This window comes from Tachyglossus aculeatus, chromosome 11, assembly GCF_015852505.1.
Source record: "Tachyglossus aculeatus isolate mTacAcu1 chromosome 11, mTacAcu1.pri, whole genome shotgun sequence".
In the NCBI taxonomy this organism is placed as follows: Eukaryota; Metazoa; Chordata; class Mammalia; order Monotremata; family Tachyglossidae; genus Tachyglossus; species Tachyglossus aculeatus.
Window position 1 is genome coordinate 18,198,247 of NC_052076.1, and position 22,026 is coordinate 18,220,272.

General features: G+C 55.9%; 1 protein-coding gene across 8 annotated transcripts in view; it reads left to right on the forward strand.

The window, feature by feature from the left end:
* ATP6V0A1 (ATPase H+ transporting V0 subunit a1) overlaps positions 1 to 13,798 on the forward strand; it is a 44,482-nt gene extending 30,684 nt beyond the window's left edge. For 3 of the 8 annotated variants that reach the window (XM_038754888.1, XM_038754891.1, XM_038754889.1), the window contains exons 16-23: positions 721 to 934; positions 1,520 to 1,627; positions 2,255 to 2,362; positions 4,503 to 4,610; positions 5,238 to 5,255; positions 8,903 to 9,020; positions 10,165 to 10,336; positions 13,206 to 13,798. In XM_038754888.1, coding sequence (XP_038610816.1) covers positions 721 to 934; positions 1,520 to 1,627; positions 2,255 to 2,362; positions 4,503 to 4,610; positions 5,238 to 5,255; positions 8,903 to 9,020; positions 10,165 to 10,336; positions 13,206 to 13,299 — 940 coding nt within the window. In that variant the 3' untranslated portion in view covers positions 13,300 to 13,798. The remainder of the gene's footprint in view (positions 1 to 720; positions 935 to 1,519; positions 1,628 to 2,254; positions 2,363 to 4,502; positions 4,611 to 5,237; positions 5,256 to 8,902; positions 9,021 to 10,164; positions 10,337 to 13,205) is intronic. The other 5 variants (XM_038754892.1, XM_038754894.1, XM_038754893.1 and 2 more) reach the window with 3 other exon arrangements.
* Positions 13,799 to 22,026: the final 8,228 nt, after the last annotated feature.

Below are 22,026 nucleotides of genomic sequence, written 5' to 3' on the forward strand. Positions count from 1 at the left end.
TGAAGAATAGAAGGGGACCCAGAAAAACTGAGCTTTAAGGAACTCCCACAGTTAGAGGGAGGGAAGCAGAGGAGGAGCCCATGAAAGGGACTGAGAATGAGGGCCAGAGAAATAAGAGGAGACTTGGGTGAGGACAGTGTCAAGAAGCCAAGGTTGGATAATGTTTCCAGAAGAAAGGGGGTGGACCACAGTGTCGAAAGCAGCTAAGAGGTCAAGGAGGATTAGGATGAAGTAAAGGCTACTGGATTCAGGGAAAAAGGAGGTCATTGGTGACCTTTGAGAGGGCCGTTTCCATAGAGTGAAGGGGGCAGAAGCCAGATTGGAGGGGATAAAGGTGAGAATCTAGCAGGAGATTCTGTTATTAAAATTTATCAGAGGTAGGGGCAGCTCACCTGCTGGCCTGCTTGGGCAGCATCCCAGAAGCCCCTCCATCCTGCCCCTGGGGCAGGACCAACAGAAGCGCCAGATCTGACTGCAGGCCGTGGCCAGGCCAGCTCAGCTGCTGTCGGTGGGCTCGGAGGTGGGGATGGTTGGGGTCTGTGGGCCCCTACCCCAGTTGGTTCCCAGGCAGTGGTGGTTGGGGGTAGGGGGGGCGGGGCGGGCCTGACATGGAGGAGCTCCCGTCCTAAAGCAAGAGCTAGATTGGGTGGGTCAGAGGGCCTGGCAGTGTCTGCCACTCCCAGTAAAACTTCTCTCTGTTGGGGCCTTGCCCCTCCCCAGCTACTTCAAGAGACCCCTGAATATCTACCTGGGCTTCATTCCTGAAATGATCTTCATGACCTCTCTGTTTGGCTATCTGGTCGTCTTGATCTTCTACAAGTGGATAGCATACGATGCCTTCACGTCAGAAAACGCGCCCAGCCTGCTGATCCACTTCATCAACATGTTCCTGTTCTCCTATGAGCCCAGCGCTATCATGCTCTACAAGGGCCAGGTGGATAGCCTCCAGCCTGTCATGCAGGACCGGGGAGGGATGGGGAGCGTTCCCCTACTGGGCTCTGCGGGGGGACAACGGTGACCGGCCCCCCCCACTCCAGACCCTTCCGAATGCCTTTCAGAGCTCAAGCCCATCTGGGCCTTCGGTTGGGAAAAAGCAGTTGAGCGATAGAGGAGAGTGCCGAGAAACGGGGAGGGGCTGCGGAGGAGCGACTGCCAGTTTGCCCCCTGTCATCAGGGGACCGAAGTGGGTTTGAGAAGAGGTGGAAGGAAAACGACATAAAGGCCGTTGCCCTGGGGACTGCAATGAACCCCAGAAGTCATGCTCCCCTGCCACCTGGGGTGCAGACATGCTCTCGCCAGAGCCAAGGGCCGGGTTTCCCAGTTGGGGCAGGACCACAGACCTGCTACTGTTGGCCAGAAGTCCATCGGGGCCTGGGCCTTGGGCTTAGAGTCAGGACTGAGAAGCCCGGGGTTGGGGAGAGCGGCGTCTGACTCGGGGCTTTAATGGGTGGGGAGCGGAGGGAAGAGCGAACTCAGGACAAGGGTCTCGGTGCGCTGACTCTTCTTGCTCTTTCGGCAGAAAGGCGTCCAGTGCTTCCTCGTGGTCATGGCGTTCCTGTGTGTGCCCTGGATGCTGCTGGTCAAGCCGCTGGTCCTCCGCCACCAGTACTTGAGGAGAAAGCGCCTGGTGGGTGACCGGCTCGGGGCTTCCTGCCCAAAGTCATCGGCCTGGGGGTCCGTCCGGCACCCCTCCCTGGAGGGAACGCCTGGCCCGGCCCCGCTCTCCCATGCACGTGCTGGGCCTACGACGAGGCAGCGGCTATATTCGGGGGAGCCCCGAGAGCGGGCGGGGCCCGGGGCTCGGGCTGACCGGAAGGCCCCTGTGGTGGATCGGCACCGTGGACAGCCGGGATGAGGTGTTTGTTCTCCGGGGTTTGCCGGGGCCACCTTGGGTTAGCGCTGAGCAACTTCCTCCCTTTCCATGTCGGGCTGGCTTGGCCCGACTGAGCCCTCGGCCAGCTGGGGGCCGGATGGGGCCTTCCGCTGGCGTGTGCGCGAGTCAGGACTTCGGCCCGCATCCTCCTCTCTTCCCTCCCGATGCTTTGGCTTTGTGAGATCTGGCTGCCGGCTCCTCCGCCCCCATGCGTGCTGGGGGGCTGGCACTCGGGGAGCCCAGGCTGCGTGGCCGCCACCCAGCTGGGAACTGTGTCTGCCTGGGCCCGGGGCCGTGCAGTTACCAGCCCTCCCCTCCTCCCTTCCTCTCCCGGCCATCTCTTGTCACCACCACGTTCCCGCCATTCTCCTTCCCTCCTAGTCCGCCCCCTCCTCTGCTTCCATTCCCGATCAGGAAGGGCAAGCCAGCCCAGCCCAAGCCAGCCCGGCCCCGGGAGAGCAGGCACTCGAGGCCGCAGCGGCTGCGACAGTGAGTGGATTTGTCTGCGGGCGGGCGAGCGAGCGAGGGAAAGAACAGCCCCCGACAGTCCCCCTGACGATGCTGGCAAGGGAGGCCAAGGCCCGTGGGCTGTTGGTGGCAGGCAGGGTGCCCGGTGGGATTCTGCAGTCCTTCTGGGACCTATTAACTCAAACTAGGACTGTCCCTTGGGACCTCTCTCCCTGTGCTTTGTGGTAGCAAGCAGCGGGTTGGAATCCCAAACAGAATGGCGCAGAGTGGGGCCCCTGGAGCAGAAGGCACGTCTTCTCGAAAGCAGCCAGGCCCCCCAAACCCTCCATTCTCCTAATTATGGGGAGCCCAGGAAAGCAGCTGGGGTCGTGGACTGGGGCCAAGGAAGGGACTCGGCCATCCTGAGGCCCCTCTCCATCCCCCACCACTGGCTGGGAGTTGTCTGTAGCCCCTGGGAAGGCACGTTCTCCAGGGCCCATCTCTTCCAACGTGGCTTGTCCGTTCGGCCTTTTCCCACCAACCCGGGGTCTCCTGGAGGTGCCGGCCTCCAGCGCCGCAGACGGGGCCGGTACTTCCCAATTGCCGCCTGCACAAGTGCAGCTGGGGGTTCGTGTGGGCTGCCCTGTCCCTCGGTATTTCCGGCGAGAGTCAAGGCCAAGGTGGTGAAAGGCACCTTGAGAGAGAGCAGCCGATTCGGCCAGGGGGTAGGGGGTTGGGACCAGAGGGATAGTGCCTCAAGCTGGTGGACATGGCTGCCTGGCTGGTGGCATTCCTTGTTCTCCTCCATGGATAGGTGGTTGGGGGGCGGCTTGGCCCGATGCCTCTTTCCTGGCATCTGTTTACTGAATTGGCCCGGGCTGAGTGCCTCTGGCCTAGCCGGCCCTTCTCAATGGCAGGCTGGGGCCGGGAGCGGTGGGGGACCCGATGAGGGAAATGAGAAGTGGACCCTTGGCTGGAGGCCCCCGGAGGTTTGCCCAAGCAGGCGGCGTGAAATGGGAGGACTCTGTTTGTCCATGTGGGCTTGGCCCCGGTCTCTCGTTGGGTCTCTGGCCCGTTTCCTCTCTGGGTGTGCGACCAGAGGCTTGGAATGTGTGTTTCTGGCTGTCCGCCACGCCCCAACCATCCATCTGCCCCTGGGATTCCGGAACCCACGTTCTACTTGACCCCGTGATCGCTGCCTTCCTGCCCAGCCCAGGTCCGGTCCCGTCCCCCATCCTACCTCTATCCTACTCTCTGTCCCGCTCTGGTCGGCTTCCACATGCAGACGGACCTTGGACTGGGCGGCCAAGCCAGGGTCCGCGGTAGAGCCCTGCAGGGTGGAACTGGGGGTGTCTAGAGGAGCTCTATGAAGCTGGCGTGGACCAAGCATTGCTCCCAGAGGTGGCGGTTGGACAGAGTGGTGGGAAGAAGCTTCAGTTCTAGTCTTGGGTCTCATCTTCCTGCCCCTCTGCTCTCGGGCAGTGATTGGGCATCGCAGGTACTGAGCTAGGGAGCCACCCGCCTCCAGCCTGAATCTTAAACCAGTGGGTCGGTGGTGGCCAACAGGCTCTTGGGAGGACAAAAGCGTAGTCCCAGGTGCATGGAGGGGTCAGGCACCTGGAAGGGGGCACAACATGGGAGAGCCGTGAACGGAACTGGGTGGCAGAGCTTCCGTCCAAGGAGAGTGACACCTGGCTTTGCCGCCGTATGGTCCCTATTCCCAGCTGGGCGACCTCGGTCCCTGGGCCTTATAGCATTTCCATGGGTGGCCCTGGCTAGTGCAGGCCCTCATCCTTGCCTGGAGCAGAGCGGGAGTGGGCCAGTTGGTAGTCCCAGCTGAGTGAAAGCCACGGCAGCCCTGCTGGCTTGGTGGGTGGCATTTATCTGGCCAGAGCCCTGCAGCCCTCCAGGTTGGACTGCCTTGTTCCTAGTGCCAGTGGGGGGTAACGGGCTCCCCAGCCCTGCTACCACATCTACTCACCCCAAGCACTGCCACAGGCGGTGGGGCAAGTGTGCTGGGGTTCAATGTCCCGGATAGAGAGGCCCGTCTCTCCCAGGCAGGCAGGCACAGCTGAACGGCAGATCCGGGAAGGGGCCTGTTTGCTTTTGGAGGGAATGTTCACCCTGTCTCCAGACCCCACTGAAGCCCAGACCCCCCTGCTCTCTCCCTTCTCCCGTACAGGGGACTCACAACTTCGGTGGGATCAGGGTGGGCAACGGCCCCACGGAGGAGGATGCTGAGATCATCCAGCACGACCAGCTCTCCACCCATTCCGAAGACCCGGATGAAGTAAGAGCCTGAGTCCCCGGGCGTGCCGGCCTCCCGCACTGCCCTTTTCCAGCCCCTCTCTTGGACCCCGTTCCTGCTGTCAGTCTGACTTGGTGCTCTCCCTCCCCAGCCCCAGGGATCCTTTACAACCCTGCGCCCTGTTTCTCTCACTCCCCTTCTCAAGGCTGCGCACACTCTGCCACCCTCTTGGGTAGGCCCAGGGCGCAACTGGGCCCAGACCCCGACTCCATTGCTTCCCCCACCCCCAGCCCAGTCTAGGGATAATTCTTCCACCTCCTCCTCCTCCACTATTCCTGGCCAGAAGCTCTAGCAGTGCTGGCGGTCTCTTTGGTTCTTTGGGCCTCTATCGCAGAGCCTCCAACTCCAAGCCCCTTTCCTGCCCAGGGTCCACGCCAGGTGCAATCTAGTGCCCACCCTTGCCACAGCATGTGTCTCTGGGGAACCAACTGGTGGGGGAAGCAGCATGGGAGCCAGTCTGCCCACTCAACTGGGGCTGGGTAACCAGGCCCACAGCCAGGCCAGGAGCTAACGGGAGCATGCCGGCGGCTGTGGGCACTGCCCTCGGGCACGTGCTCGTGTTGTACCCTGGGTGGGGGCCGGCCCTAAGTGTAAATTTGTGTTTTCAAGCCTACCGAGGACCAGTTGGTAAGACCGAGCCGTGTGTGCGTCACTGTGTCTCTGGGCCTTCTGTTCCCCTTCCCCTCTGCCCTCCCCCTCACCTTCCTCTTCTGATCCCCCTCCCCGCCCCAATCCCCCTGTCCATCCTGAGCACGTCTCCCTCTGCATAAGTGCACACCTCGGGCCTGCCCCTCCGCCTGGCCTTCCCATTCCCACGGTTCTCCCCGGGGGGCCATTTGGGGTAAGCTGCAGGGGGGTCTTGCACTGTGGAAAAACTCAGGCTGCCCTCTGTCTCTGTGTCTTGTGACATTGCCTCTGCTGTGCCAGTAGGGATAGCTCTGCTCGTTCTGTGGTGCCACACGGCCGGCCTCCCTCTCTCCATCTCTTCTCTCCCCTGCCTGATTCCCTCTCTCCTTCCTGGCCTCCTTTTCTCTCACCCTCTCTCCATGCCCACAGTGGGGTGGGGCCCGGCCCAGGGACCACCCCAGACCAGGCCCGGCCAGCCTCTGCCGCCACCCTCCCGAGGGGGTGGGCTTGGACACGCCCGGCCCCGGCACCTTGTTCTTCGAGAAATGGCGGGTCCTCCCCCTCCCCCTCAGGGAGCCCAACCACTCACCAAGGCCAGCCTCTACTCCAGACCACCATTTGGAGAAAGCCAAGACACGCAGAGGACGGGATTGACTCTCTCCCGTGCCCGCAGCCTGGCTCCGGAAGGGAGCGGGCAGTGTCTCAGCTCTGCCTCTCTCCTTGACCTCATATTTCTTAATCCCAGGCCTCCCACCTGCCAGCTGCCCCCAAACTGCTCTTTTAAATCCAACTCTCCTTTCATGTCTGGCAGCTAGTCCAGCCCCACTCCCATGGGGGAGGGGAGTATGTCGGGGAAGGGGTGATTCAGTGCTGCTCATGGGGGCCGGGAGTCTCCCTTCTGTGGAGAACACATGTGGCCTCCACGCCACTTGGCACCCATGGCTGGTTGTGGCCAGTCGTCCGTTGCAGGCGTGATGCCTGTGCCCTGGGTCGGGGGCAGCTGACCGACCCAGCGCCTCCAACTGATCTGCTGCCGAGCCCCCTGATCCTCGTCTTGGGCAGGCCTAGGGAGCAGGCTCCGCGGCCCAAGGGGCGAGGGAGTTGGGAACTTGATTTTTTTTAATGTTATTAAGCGCTCACTATGTGCCAGGCACTGTATTAAGAGCTGGGGTAGGTGCAAGATCATTACATTGGATGCAGTCCCTGTCCCGCGTGGGGCTCACAGTCTTAATTTCCGTTTTACAGATGAAGTCACTGAAGCGTAGAGAAGTTGTGACTTGCCTGAAGTCGCATAGCAGACAAGTGGTGGAACCAAAATTAGACCCCGGTTCCTAAAACTCCCAGATCTGTGCTTTTTCAAGTAGGCCATGGTCGGCCTGGGCCCTGGGAACCCGTCTGGCCCAGAGGCTGCCCAGGAAGTAGGTTGATAGGGTCATCAGCATCATCATCAATCGTATTTATTGAGCGCTTACTATGTGCGGAGCACTGTACTAAGCGCTTAGTACTGTCAGTCTGTCTGACCAGTGGACTCCATCCCCTCCCTCCCTCATTCCCTCTTCACCCTTCTCTCCACACCAACTGGACTAGTGGGCCCAATCAGTTAACCAGCCAACCAATGTGATTGAGTGTTTTCTGAATCCCTGGGTTTCATCATTATTAATAATAATAGTGATGTTTGTTAGTCAACCAATGGGATTGAGCATTTGCTGTATCCCTGGGTTTCACTATTATTATTTCCACAATAATAATAGTGATGTTTGATAATCAAACAATAGTATTTAGTAAGTGTTTTTTGTGTGCAGAGTTTTGGATTAAGTGCTTGGGAGAGTACAATGAGACGGTAGACATGAACCCTGCCCTCAAGGAGCTTACAAACTAAGCAGAGGAGGCAACTACTAAAATAGACAAGGGAAGCAGACAAGTGCCAGGGTGGGATGAATGCTTAGGGGGTTTGGACCCAAGTGCATAGGTGACACAGGAGGGAGGGAGAAGAGGAAGTTGAGAAGTTAGAGACGGCTTCCTAGAAGAGAGTTGATTTTAGTCAGGCTTGGAAATTGGGAAGCATGCTGGTCCAGCTGATGTGAAGGGGAAGGAAATTCCTGGCAGGAGGGAAAATGTGAGCAAGGGGTCATCACAAGAGAGATGAGCTCAAGTCCAGTGAGTAAGTTGATGTTAGAGGGGGCAGTGTGCGAGCTGGCCTCCTGGACAGGGAGCAGAGGCCAGGAAGACCCAATCCAGGCCTCCTGGTGAATCCCTCCAAAGATGGGGCCTGGCACCCCCAGGGGATGCCCAAGAGGACCCCTCCCACTGGTGCTTGGGTCCAGCAAGGTTGCTGCGTTCTCTGGACTTGAGAAGCCCAGAAGGTCCCGTGAGCCCGTGGTCCCTGGTCTGGGACTCGACCAACCTCAGCCCCAATCGCGCTCCCTAGGAGAGTTCAAAAGGTGATGTCTCCAGACCAAATCAGAAAACCAGTGGCGAAAGCAGGCTGGACCTCTGCCTCCCCACGGAGTGGTTTAGCTCAAGGAAAATGGTGTGGAGGGCTGTTGGTGTCCCAGATCCCAGGGTGGGAGCAAGCAGGACCCTTCCTTCCCCTTGCCTGCATGGGCCTCTGCTGATGGAAATCGGTGCCCCAAAACCCAGCCTCCCTCCCCATTCATTCAGGCCTGCAGTTACTGAGTTAGTGGGGGTCAGGAAAGAACCAATCAATCAATGGTATTTATTGAGCACTGCTGTGAGCAGAGCACTGTACTAAGGGCTTGGGATAACAAGCTTATAGTCTATAGGGAAAGGCGGACATTCATTCATTCAATCGTATTGAGCACTTACTGTGTGCAGAGCACTGTACTAAGCGCTTGGGAAGTACAAGTTGGCAACATATAGAGACGGTCCCTACCCAACAGCGGGCTCACAGTCTAGAACGGGGAGACGGACAACAAAAGAAAACATATTAACATAAATTATGGGTAGGTACATAAGTGCTGTGGGGCTGAGGGCGGGATGAATACCAAGTGCCCAAAGGACCTAGACGATGCAGAAGGGAGAGGGAGCCAGGAGAAAAAGAGCTTAGTCGGGGAAGGGTTCCTGGAGGAGATATGACCTCAGTGAGGCTTTGAAGGTGGGGAGAGTGGTAGTGGTCTGATGTTTTTGGAAGCGGGAGGGAGTTCCAGGCCAGAGCGAGGATGTAGCAAAGAGGTCGGCGGTGAGATAGACGAGGTGGGGGCCCATTGAGCAAGCTGGCATTAGAGGAGCAGAGAGTGCAAGCTGGACTTTAGTAGGTCAGTGAGGATGAGATGAGGTAGGAGGGGGTGAGCAGTTTGGGTGTTTTAAAGGCAATGGTAAGGAAGAAAGAAAAACATTCTGGTGGGCAATAGCACAGTTCCCTAGAGAGACTTTATCCATAGCGGTGGGTGGAGGAAGGGAGCTCTCAGACTGTCACTGCCACAGCGTGGGGGTCCTCCCCAGGGCCTGAGGGTGGCCCGGGCAGCCCCCTGTACGGGCCACCCTTCACTCAGGCGGGAGAGAAGGGGAAGGGGTGGATCTTCCAGCAGATGGGAACCCATGGAGGTGAGCATCCAGCAGCGGGTCTGCCGGTCTCCACCCGACAGACCCAGAGCGCCCATGCCCCCTCCTTTGCTTGGTCCCCACAGTTTGACTTTGGCGACACCATGGTGCACCAGGCCATCCACACCATCGAGTACTGCCTGGGCTGCATCTCCAACACGGCCTCCTACCTGCGCCTCTGGGCCCTCAGCCTGGCCCACGCCCGTGAGTAAGAGGAGCGGCTCGGGGGGCGGGAGCACCCAGACGTCCCGCTCAGACACCACCGGAGCGCCCTCCGCCCTCACCGCCGATGCTTCGTGTGTTCATTTGTGCCCACCTCAGCACTGGTGTCAGTTGTCAAATCCATCTATTGGGATTGCCCTATTTGTGTGTAAGCTCCTTGTGGGCAGGGAGCTTTCTGCTATACTTTTCCAAGCACTTAGCCCAATCTATTGCAAACTGCGGATGCTCGGGAAGTATCATTGCCATTGCAACTGCACCTCCACAGGGAGAAAGCTCTCTGATGCCTCCTGGCAGGATCTGGGGAGAGCGGGGGCCTCTGGCTGGGCTTCTCCCTTCTCTCCCCTCCCAAGGGGCGATCGATCAGCTGAATTTGGGATGGTGGATGGTGGGATGAATGCTGCCACGCACTCAGCCTGGGGAGAGATGCAGCGAAGGTGGGAGTGTGGATGGCTCGGCGCAAACCCTCACCACTCTTGCAAAAACAACACAAGGGCAGGTCTTGCCGACAGTAGGGCAGAGCTTCCCCCTCCTAACCACTGCTGCCCCAGCTCGCCTGAGGGGCAGGGGAGCAGAAAGGTGCATTCTCATGGGTAGTGAGTAAGAGGGGCTCATCTGGATCCTCACAGTCAGAGATGCAGTGTTCTCACTGGCAGCAGAGTCGTCCGAAAACTGAAGGGTTGTGTGCGAGTTTGTCTATCTGCCTCTCTGTGCATGCCCCCTCTGCCCTCCCACCCTCCGTCAGGCCAGTGAAGAATTTGGATTTGCACCCAGGCTCCGCTGCTGAGGTGGTGTCCCAAATTCGTTCATTCAGTCAGTCGTATTTATTAAATGCTCACCATGTGCAGAGCACTGTACTAAGCGCTTGGGAAAGTACAGTGCGACAATGAACGGTGACAATCCCAGCCCACAGTGAGGTCACCGTCTAGGCAGGGGCACACCTGCAGTTCTAGATTTCTGTCCTGCAATCAATCAATCAATCAATTGTATTTATTGAGCGCTTACTGTGTGCAGAGCACTGTACTAAGCGCTTGGGAAGTACAAGTTGGCAACATATAGAGACAGTCCCTACCCAACAGTGGGCTCAGCCCTCACCAGGCTGATGGGTCCCCCTTCTTGCCCCCCGCAGAGCTGTCTGAGGTGCTGTGGACCATGGTCATCCACATCGGCCTCAGCATCAACAGCCTGGCGGGCGGCTTTGGGCTCTTCGTCATCTTCGCGGCCTTTGCCGGGCTGACCATCGCCATCCTGCTGATCATGGAGGGCCTGTCGGCCTTCCTGCACGCTCTGAGGCTGCACTGGTGAGTCTCCCCAGGGGCCGCAGGGCCCCGGGTGGTGCCCCCTCTTGCTGGGGGCTGCTGGGATCTGGGTGGACGGGGGGAAGGGCACGTCTCCCAGTTCTGCCCAGTGGATGCTGGTGGGCGAGACAGAGCCCTAGCACGCCCAACCCCCTCTTTCTGCCCCACTAAATGTGTTTTCCAGGGCGGGAGGTGGGGAGGTGGCGTTGCAGGGGTCCCTGCTCTTGGACCACCCTGGGGTTTTGGTGGTGGGTTGGAGTAGTGAGCACTGTGGCTGAGCAGGGAGGGAGCCCTGAGGGCTGCCACGGGCTGGGGAATGGGGGAGCAGCCCCTAGTGTGAGGTCACTGCCCCTCGGACCAGGATCTGGGGCCTTGGCACCCCCAGGCCGCACTTCTCTGTTCCACCCGATCCAGTTGACCTTCTGCCAAAGTGGCACCCCCGCCCCTGCCTCCCCTCAGCCAGCCCTCCCCTGGGCGGCAGGCTTAGGGGGTCAGGAGCCAAGCAGCAATCTGTGGCCACCCCACCTCTGGCCCCATTGGCGTGTCGGCCTCTCTCACACTCCCTCCCTCCCTCCTTCCTGCAGCGGTGGTGCTGTGTGGCAGGGGAATTTCTGAGTAACACTGGATTGCTCCCTGCTGCTGTGACTCACATTTCCTCCCCCTCGCTGGCCCTCACCAGCCAGCTTCTCCCGCCCGGCTGGAGTCTGACACCTTTCCCCACTTGCACCCCCTCCATCCCATCCCCGAGCAGGGCATGGAGGGCAGAGCCCCGGGGGTCTCGATTACTGATTCTTCCCCTGGGGGCCTGGAGCCATGTGGTTTCTTCTGACCCAGCCAGACGGCCCCTGAAAGGGGCCCAGAGCCTGGTGCGAGTGAGGGGTACGATGGGGCTGGAGGCTGAGCCTGATGGGCCCCACCAGTGGCCTCCCCCTACTCACCCCCAGCGGACTGCAGCCTGGAGCTAATGGTGGTGGTACATGTTTCCGGAATTTCAAGGGGGCCTGGGCGTGCCAGGCCGTGGCCGGCATGTACAGAGCGCGGAGCAGCTGCTCCCGCTGAACGTGGCGGGAGCGTCGGTGTTGGGTTCTTCGACCCAGTTTATAGCGAGCGCAGCCTCGTTCCCCTGCCACTCGGCCCTGGCCCCCAGGCTGGCTCATCCTGCCAGTCCAGCCCGCCCCAGCCATCCCCAAGGCTCTGCTCCCAGAGACCCAGTCTGTTTTATGCTCCTGTGGCAGGGTGAGGGTGGTGGGGACCTCCCCATCTTCCTTGCCCACCTCTTCTGTGGTCCTGGCCCAACATCTGGGGGCAAAGAGGGGGAGGGTTGAGGGAGACCCCTGAGCTGAGCCTGAAATTTGCGTCAACTGCATGCTTTAGCAGTTACTTGTGGTCACATTTTTCCCCCCGGCCCCTCATCCCTTCCTGGCACTTCCTGCTCCTGGCACCTCCCATAGGCTCAGTGACCAGGCAAGGTCTGGTTGCTGTAAAAGAGCCTGTTCTCTCCCTGGGGCCGGAGGTGGGGCTGTCTGGCCAGACCTCTCAGGGGGCCCACAACCAAACCCACCCTGTTGGGGCCCTCACCTACTCCTTACAAGTGCTCCCCGTGGTTATCTTCTCCCTCCTCCACCCCCCAAAGCAGGAAGGCCTGGGCAACTGCAGAGCGGGTGGGCCTGGGAGAGGAGCTGGTTGGGAGCGAGCCCCAGATTCCTGGGAGTTGGGGGCTGGGGGATGGCTGGAGCCTTTCCAGGGAGCGGAGCAGCCATCTCGACCCGTGGCCTGGAGCCAGTGGAAAGATTGACTGCAGGACCCCACCCTGCTGGCTCACCATGGGCTGCCCCCTCCCCTTTTCCTGGGCTGGAGGCCAAAGGAGCCCCAAAGGGCCTTCTCCCCGGTGGAGTCCCACCGCGCCCCCGAAACCTGCAGCAAGCACCCTCTGGAGGGGATCCCCTCCCTGCCTGGCCTCGGGGTGCTAGGTCCAGGCCACTTAAGGAAATTTGTATGTGGTCTGTGCTGGGGCGGGGCGGGCCGGTCCCGGGCCGGTCCCCGGCCGTCGAACACGTGAGCCTCGGCTACATCCGTGCCAAATGCCGGGGAAGCACAAGCTGTCCCCACGCCCACGTGGAAATCCTGCCTGCCCGCCCCCACCCCCGGATTCCTGAGCAGGGAGTGAGGGGCCCAGCTGCCCCCAGGCCTTGGGGAGAGCCCTCAGGCCCCTCCTCGCCCCCCCCGCCCCGCCAGCCAGGCCTATCTGCGGGCGGCTCTCCTGCCCAGGGTGGAGGGGGCAGAGGGCAGGAGGCCGCCAGAGCCGCCGCTCCTTGGAATCTGCTTTTCGGTCCATATTTGGCGATACTCTGGGGGCCGTTTATAGAGGGAAACCAGCCAGCTTCATTCTTGCTCGATCTGGTTGCTGCAGGGCCCAGGCCGGGCTGACCTCCGAACCCCTTCCCCCCGCCCCCCCCCTTCACTTCCCCTCCGCCCCGCTCTGGGCCTTGACTTGGCTTCCCGTTTTTGGTTCCTCCTCCCCGAGGAGCAGGAGGCCCAGGGGTTTCTGGTGGACCCCAGTACTCCTTAAGGCGATGGCTCCAGGCTGCTGCAGGTTTAGGCAGTTTTCACTGCTTCTCAGGGCAGGGGGCTGGCGGCACAGGACTTGACCCTTGGCAGTGGCTGCCCCGGGATGGGACAGGACTTTGCAGAGCTGACCAAGACAAAGCTGAAGCGAATGGGCTCTGTCAATCAATCGTATTTATTGAGCGCTTACTGTGTGCAGAGCACTGTACTAAGCGCTTGGGAAGTACAAGTTGGCAACATATAGAGACAGTCCCTACCCAACAGTGGGCTCACAGTCTGTCCTCTCCTCTCTCCTCCCTCTCTCCAGGGTCGAGTTCCAGAACAAGTTCTACACCGGCACCGGCTTCAAGTTCCTCCCCTTCTCCTTCGACTGCATCCGAGAGGGGAAGTTTGACGAGTGAACCTCCCCTCGTACCCACCTGCCCCACCCTTCCCCTCCCCGGGGGCTTATAGCTCTGACTGTATCTGTGACTGTGTGTGTGTGTGTGTGTGTTTGTGTGTGCACGTGCACCTGTGGGGACCACTGGGCCCGAGGGGTGATGGCCGCCTCGCTTCCCTCCCCACACCCATTCCTGGGACTAGGAGCGATACCTAGGGAAACCGGAGTTAGGGCCTCCCATCTTCCCCAGAGAGACGCGGCCCTGCCTCTCGCCTGCAGCTGCAGTGACGGTCAGGGTTTGCCCCCTGGCCAGACCCCGTTGCCATCCACGCGTGTTGCTGTGCTCATGACAGCCAAGGTCCACCCTCAACCCTTGTCTATGAGCGTTCTTCCCCTTGGGTTCGCTGTCCGCCCCCACTCCCTGCGTGTACGGAGCACCCTGCCCCGTGGGGTCACCCTCCGCCCCGGCCCCCGCGGCAGCAGAGATTCCCACTCAGAATAAATCGTGTTTGACGTCAGTAGGGCTGCCTGCCTGCCTGCCTGGGCCTTGCCCCCGCTCCCGCCCGGTTCCTCGGCTCTCCGCCCCACTCCCCTCATTGCTTCTGACTGGCTTCTTCTTCTCGCTCTCTGGTCAAAGGCCACTCCTGACTGCATGCGTGAAATTCTCACCTTATCTCCAGTTTCCCTGGCGCCTTCTCCCTCCCTGATCCTGGCTCAGGACCAGCCTGGCAGCGGGGCCCAGGGCTCCCCTCTCTTCCCCCTCCCCACCACTCCCACTTTGGAGTGAGATGCACAAGCCCCTTCCCTTCCTGCTCGCGCCCCAAGCCCCGTGGCACCCCAGATCACTGCCGGTCCCCATTCCCTCTGATCTCGTCACAAAGGGCTATGGGGGAGCTTGATGGCAGCATGAGGGGAGTTTCTGGGTGACCATCCTACACCAGCTGGCAGAGGGGAGGGTCAAGTGCCCGTCCCCGCTGGCAGATAGCAAGGCACTTTGCACCTCCCACGTTTCCCGGGTTCCTCCCGCCCCCCTGCATTCCTCCGCTACAGGGTTGGGGCTGACGGAGCGGGAATGTGAACTACAAGAGGGGATGGGGTTGGCCCCGACCCCAGCCTGCTGGAGGAGATGACCCACTCTTCCACCTTCCAAGAGTGTGGGTGGGAGAAAGGAGATACTGTGGACTGGATCTTGCAGGGTGCGGGAGGTGAGGGAAGGAGGAGGTCTCTGGAAGACAGGGATTCCTTGCTTTTCTGATATTCCAAGTCGCCGATCGTGCGCCCCCCCCACCCCACAGGGCCCTGTGTCCCATAATAATAATGATGGCATTTATTAAACACTATTTAATAAACTATTTAATGAACAGTACTCAGCGCTTAGAACAATACTTTGCACATAGTAAGCGCTTAATAAATGCCATTATTATTATGTGCAAAGCATTGTTCTAAGCACTGGGGAGGTTACAAGGTGCTTAGGTTGTCCCACAGGGCGCTCACAGTCTTAATCCCCATTTTACAGATGAGGTAACTGAGGCACAGAGAAGTTAAGTGACTTGCCCCAAGTCACACAGCTGAGAGTTGGCGGAGCCGGGATTTGAACCCATGACCCCTGACTCCAGAGCCCGTGTTCCTTCCACTGAGCCATGCTGCTTCTCAATCAAGGTCCCATCCCACCTGTCTACAGGTTGCAGGCTGACAACCACAGCCCTGGGGAGGTCCTATGTCTCTGGGAAGAGACCCTAAGGAGGGAAGGGACGAGGCGGGCCGGGCCGGGCCAGGCCTGGCTACTTTTTGGACTGCAGTTGCAAGCTGCCCCCTACTGGTCGACCTTGGGAGCCGGCGGATCTCTGAGGCTATTAGGAAAACTGAGGCAGGAGGAGGGACTGAAAGGGCCTGCCCCATCATCATCATCATCAATCGTATTTATTGAGCGCTTACTATGTGCAGAGCACTGGACTAAGCGCTTGGGAAGTCCAAATTGGCAACATATAGAGACAGTCCCTACCCAACAGTGGGCTCACAGTCTAAAAGGGGGAGACAAAACCAAACATACTAACAAAATAAAATAAATAGAATAGATATGTACAAGTAAAATAAATAAATAAATAAATAGAGTAATAAATATGTACAAACATATATACATATATACAGCCCCTTGACAGCTGGAATCAGTCAGGGCTATATTATTATGACTATGATACCTGTTAAGCGCTCATATGTGTCGAGCCCTGTTCTAAGCCTTGGGCTAGAAACAAGTACATCAGGTCGGACACAGTCCCTGTCCCACATGGGGCCCTTAAATAGGACAAGGTATTGAATCCCCATTTTACAGATAATAGTAATAATAATAATGGCATTTATTAAGCGCTTACTATGTGCTCAGCGCTGGGGAGGCTGCAGTGCGATCAGGTTGGCCCACATGGGGCTCCAGAAGCAGCGTGGCTCAGTGGAAAGAGCCCGGGCTTTGGAGTGAGAGGTCGTGGGTTCAAATCCTGGCTCCTCCAACTGTCAGCTGTGTGACTTTGGGCAAGTCACTTCACTTCTCTGGGCCTCAGTTCCCTCATCTGGAAAATGGGGATGAATACTGTGAGCCCCCCGTGGGACAACCTGATCACCTTGTAACACCCCCCCGCAGCGCTTAGATCAGTGCTTTGCACATAGTAAGTGCTTAATAAATGCTATCATTATTATTAATCCCCATTTTACAGATGAGGTAACTGAGGCACAGAGAAGTTAAGTGACTTGCCCAAAGTCGCACAGCTGACAAGTGGCGGAGCTGGGATTTGAACCCATGACCTCTGACTCCAAAGCCCGTGCTCTTTCCACTGAACCACGCTGCTTCTCATGAGAAGATGGAATAACTGAACCACAGAGAAGTTGTGACTTACCGAAAGCAACCAGTTAGCAAAGATGGGACTAGAACCCAGGTCCTCTGACTCGCCGACCTGCGCTCTTTCCATTGGGCCATATTGCTTCTCCTATTTATTGAGCAATTTCTGTACTAAGTGCTTAGGAGGATTCAATACAACAGTTAGACACAGTCCCTGCCCACAAAGATCTCACTGTCTAGAGGGGGAGACAGACATTAAAATAAATTACCGATGTGGACCTAAGTGCTGTGGGGTTGAGGGTCGGGTCAATATCGAGTTCTGAAAGGTACAGATCCACAGGCAGAAGGGAGAAGGAGTAGGGGAAATATGGGTTTAGTCACGGAAGCTCTCTTGCAGATGATATTATAACAATAATAGCAGTACTCATTAAGCACTTACAATGTATCAAGCACTACATTCATTCATCCATTCATTCAATCATATTTATTGAGTGCTTACTGTGGGCAGAGCACTGTATTAAGCGCTTGGAAAGTACAATTCAGCAATAAAGAGACAATCCCTGCCCTCAATGGGCTAAAGTCTAGAAGGGGGGAGACCAGACATCAAAACAAGTAAACAGGCATCAATAGCATCAATATAAATAGAATTATATACACATCAAAACAAGTAAACAGGCATTAATACAAATAAATGGAATTATAGATATATACACAAGCATTTGTGGGGCAGGGATGGGGGGTAAAGGGAGAGAGTCGGGGTGATGGGGAGGGGAGTGAGAACTGAGGAAAAAAGGAGGGCTCAGTCTGGGAAGGCCTCTTGGAGGAGGTGAGCCTTCAGCAGGGCTTTGAAGGGGGGAAGTGTGGTTGTTTGGCAGATTCGAGGAGGGAGGGCATTCCATCATCATCATCATCAATCGTATTTATTGAGCGCTTACTGTGTGCAGAGCACTGTACTAAGCGCTTGGGAAGTACAAGTTGGCAACATATAGAGACAGTCCCTACCCAACAGTGGGATCACAGTCTTAAAGGGGGAGACAGAGAACAAAACCAAACATAGTAACAAAGTAAAATGAATAGATATGTACAAGTAAAATAAATAAATAAATAGAGTAACAAATATGTACAAACATATATATATATATATATATACAGGTGCTGTGGGGAAGGGAAGGAGGTAAGATGGTGGGGGTGGAGAGGGGGACGAGGGGGAGAGGAAGGAAGGGGCTCAGTCTGGGAAGGCCTCCAGGCCAGAGGTAGGGCATGGGCCAGAGGTCGACAGTGGGACAGGTGAGAACGAAGCGCAGTGAGGAGCACTGGGGTAAACATGAGTTAATCAGGTACCACATGGGGCTCATAGTCTAAGCAGGATGGAGAATAGGTATTGAGTCCCCATTTTGCAGAGGAGGGAAGGGAGGCTCAGGGAACTACAGTGGCCTACCCAAGGTCGCAAAGCAGGCAAGTGGCAAGTGGCACAGCCAGGATTAGATCCCATTTTGATCAGACTTGGAAGATGGGAAAAGTGGTGTTGTGTCAGATATAAAGGGGGAGGGAGTTCCAGGCCAGAGGGAGGACATTTGGCAGCCAGATAGATGAGGCAGAGGTACAGCCAGTAGGCTGGTGCTAGAGGAGTGAGGTGTTTGGGCTGGGCTGTAGTAGGAGACCAGAAGGAAGGAAGGATGGTAGGAAGGTGAAGGAAGTCTGGTCCAGGGAGGGGTGAACAGGGAAAGACAGTTCAACCCCCACACACCCTCCCCGCCACGTTGGCAGAGGGTTCTTGGAAATGGAGCTATGGACTGGAAAAGTGCAAGGGGCCAGAAGGCTAAGGAAGAGTGAGGCTGGAGTGGAAGCCACCTGCCTAGGATTCAAAGTGGGCAAAAGGATAGGGAAGCAGGGATCGCCGGGAGGAGGGCATGAGTGCAGGCCGGAGCGCCAGGGGATGCCCCGTGTCCGTATCAGTCAATCAAATGTGTTGAGTGCTTACTGAGTGCAGGGCACTGTACTCAGAGCCTGGGGGAGTACAATGTAACAACAGACACATTCCCTGCCCACAACAGGCTGACAGTCTAGAAAGAGACAGACATTAATATAAATAAATAAATTATTCATTCATTCATTCAATCGTATTTATTGAGCGCTTAATGTGTGCAGAGCACTGTACTAAGCACTTGGGAAGTACAAGTTGGCAACATATAGAGACGGTCCCTACCCAACAGTGGGCTCACAGTCTAGAAGGGGGAGACAGAGAACAGAACAAAACATATTAGCAAAATAAAATCAATAGAATAAATATGTACAAATAAAATAAAGAAATAGAGTAATAAATACATACAAACATATATACATATTACAGCTTTGCACATAAGTGTCGTGGGGCCTGGAAGGGGGATGAATAAAAGGAGCAAGTCACGGTGATGCGGAAGGGAGCGGGAGAAGAAGAGAGCATAATCCGGGAAGGCCTCTTGGAGGAGATGTTGGGGGAAGGGTGAGAGGTTGATAAAATCAAGGTACAGTGAATAGGTTGGCATTAGAGAAGCAGAGGTTTTGGGCTGGGTTGTAGTGGGAGAGTAGTGAGGTGAAGAAACTCCGATAGGAGTTTCTTTTTGATGTGGAGGTGGGTGGGCAACCCCTGGAAGTTCTTGAGCAGTGGCAAAACCTGGACTGAACATTTTTGTAGAAAAACGATCTACGGAGGAGAGTGAAGTATCTGGAGTGGGAAGAGAGAGGAAGCAGAGAGGTCAGCAAAGAGGCTGATACAGTAATCAAGACAGGATAGGACAAGTGATTGGATTAACGTGGTAGCAGTTTGGATTTGTAGGAAAGGGCGGATTTTAGCGATACTGTAAAGGTCGAACCGACAGGATTTAGTGATGGATTGAATACGTGGGTTGAATGAGACAGAGGAATCAAGGATGACGCCACGGTTGTAGGCTTGTGAGGCAGGAAAGATGGTGGTCTCATCTATAGTGATGGGAAAGTCGGGAGGAGAACAGGGTTTGGGTGGGAAGATTAATTTGGTTTTAGACATGTTAAATTTGAGATGACGGGGGAACATCCAAGTAGAGATGTTTTGAAGGCGGGGAGAAATGCGAAACAGCAGAAGGAAAATTGTTCAGGACTGGAGATGTAAATGTGGGTATCCCTGGCATAGAGGTGATAGTCGAAGCCATGTGAGCAAATGAGTTCTCCAAGGGAGGGGGTGTAGATGGAGAATAAAAGGGGACTCAGAACTGAACCCTGAGGGACCCCCACAGCTAGGGAGGCAGAGGAGGAGACTGAGAATGAACGGCCAGAGAGATAGGAGGAGAACCAGGAGAGGACAGTGTCAACGAAGCCTAGGTTGGAGGGAGAAGGGGGTGGTTGACAGTGTCGAAAGCAGTGAAGACGTCAAGGAGGATTAGGATGGAGTAAAGGTTTTTGGATTTGGCAAGGAGATCATTTGTGACCTGTGGGAGGGAGGCTTCTGTGGAGTGAAGGGAACGGGGATGTGACAGCCCTAAGCTGAGGCTTCACCAAATGCCAAGTGCTCAGAACGGTGCTCTGCACAGAGTAATTCCTCAATAAATACCACTGATGCAGGACACCATGAGAAGCAGCGTTGCCTAACGGAGCACGAGCCTGGGAGTTGGAAGGTCCTGGACTCTGATACCGGCTCTGCTGCTTCATTCATCCATTCATTCAATCTTATTTATTGAGTACTTACTGTGTGCAGAGCCCTGCTTGGGAGAGTACGATACATCAGTGAACAATCACATTCCCTGCCCACAACGGGTTTACAATCTAGAGTGGGGGAGACAGGCAGCAATACAAATAAATGAAATTACAGTTATGTACATAAGTGCTATGGGGCTGGGAGAGGGGGAGACAGACATCAGTACAAATAAATAAAATCACAGTTATGTACATAAGTGCTATGGGGCTGGGAGAGGGGGAGACAGACATCAGTACAAATAAATAAATCACCATTATGTACATAAGTGCTGTGGGGCTGGGAGGGGGGAAGAGCAAAGGGAGCACGTTAGGGAGATGCAGAAGGGAGCAGGAGATGAGGAAAAGTGGGTCTTAGTCTGGGAAGGCCTCTTGGATGAGATGTGCCTTCAGTAAGACTTTGATGGGGGGAGAGAAATTGTCTGTTGAGGGAGGGCATTCCAGGCCATGGGCTAGGGGTAGTTGGCGAGGCAGGTGAGATCGAGGCATAGTGAGAAGAGGAGTGAAGTGTGTGGGCTGGTTGTAGGAGAGAAGTGAGGTGAGGTATGAGGGGCAAAGTGGGGAGAGTGCTTTAAAGTCAATGGTGAGGAGTTTTTGTTTGATGCAGAGGTGGCTGGAGTTTTTTGAAGAATGGAGTGACATGTCCTAAAAGTTTTTGTAGAAAAATGATCTAGGCAGGAGAGTGAATTATGAACTAGAGTGGGGAGAGGCAGGAGGCTGGGAGGTCAGCAAGAAGGCTGATGCAGTAATCCAGGCAGGATAGGATGAGTGTATTATCGTGGTAGCAGTTTGGATGGAGAGGAAAGGGAGGATTTTAACTATGTCGTGAAGGTGAGGCCGACAGGATTTAGTGATGGATTAATATGTGGGTTCAGTGAGAGAGAGGAGTCAAGGATAACGCCAAAGTTAAGGGTTTGTGAGACAGGAAGGATGGTGGTGCCGTCTAAAGTGATGGAAAAGTCAGGTGGAGGAGAGGGTTTGGGTGGGAAGGTTAAGGAGTTCCATTTTTGGACACGCTGAGTTTGAGCTGACAGGAGGACGTCCAAGTAGAGGTGTCTTGAAGGCAGGAGGAGATGTGAGGCTGAAGAGAGGGAGAGAGATCAGGGCTAAAGATGTAGATGTGTTTCTTCTGGGTGACCTTGGGTAAGTCACTTCAGTTTTCTGTGCCTCAGTTACCTCATCTATAAAATGGGGATTAGGACTGTGAACCCCATATGGTGCATGGACTGTGTCCAGCCTGATTAAATTGTATCCACACTTAGAACAGTGTCTGGAAGATAGTAAGTGCTTAAATACCCTTTTAAAGAAAAACACCATACTAAGTAGATACAGCACAGGCCTGTGAGTCGGAAGGTCATGAGTTTGAATCCCTGCTCCGATACTTGTCTGCTATGTGACCTTGGGCAAGTCACTTATCTCCTCTGGGCCTCAGTTCCTTCATTTGTTAAATGGGGATTAAGACTGTATGCCCTCTGTGGGACAGGAACTGTGCCAACCTGATTAGCTCATCTACCAAGCACTTAGTGCCTGACACATAGTAAGCGCTTAACAAACACCATAAAAAAACAAAAACAACTCTATGCTGCAAAGTACTGTCTTTAGGAGCAGTATGAGGGATTGTGAATAATAAAAATAATAATGGTATTTGTTAAGCACTTACTGTGTGCCAAGCACTGTTCTAAGCACTGTGGTAGATCCAAGGTAATCAGGTTGTCCTACGTGGGGCTCGCAGTCTTAATCCCAATTTTCCAGATGAGGTAACTGAGGCACAGAGAAGCAAAGCGGCTTGCCCAAGGACACACAGCCGGCAAGTGGCAGAGTGAGGATTAGAACCCACATCCTCTGACTCCCAAACCTGTGTTCTTTCCACTAAGCCACGTTGCTTCTGGTATATCTGTGGTGTCTCTCTGTCTTCACCTCTACACTGGAAGCTTGTTGTGTGGGGGATACATGTCTACCAGTTCAGTACTCAATAATAATAGTGAGGGTGTTTATTAAGTACTTACTATATGCCAAGCACTGTTCTAAGTGCTGGGGTAGATACAGAGTAATCAATTTGTCCCACGCGGGGTTCATAGTCTTAATCCCCACTTTACAGATGAGGGAACTGAGGCACAGAGAAGTGAAGTGGCTTGCCGAAAGTCACCCAGCAGACGTGTCAGAGTCGGGATTAGAACCCACGCCCTCCAACGCCCAGGCTCTTTCCACTAAACCATG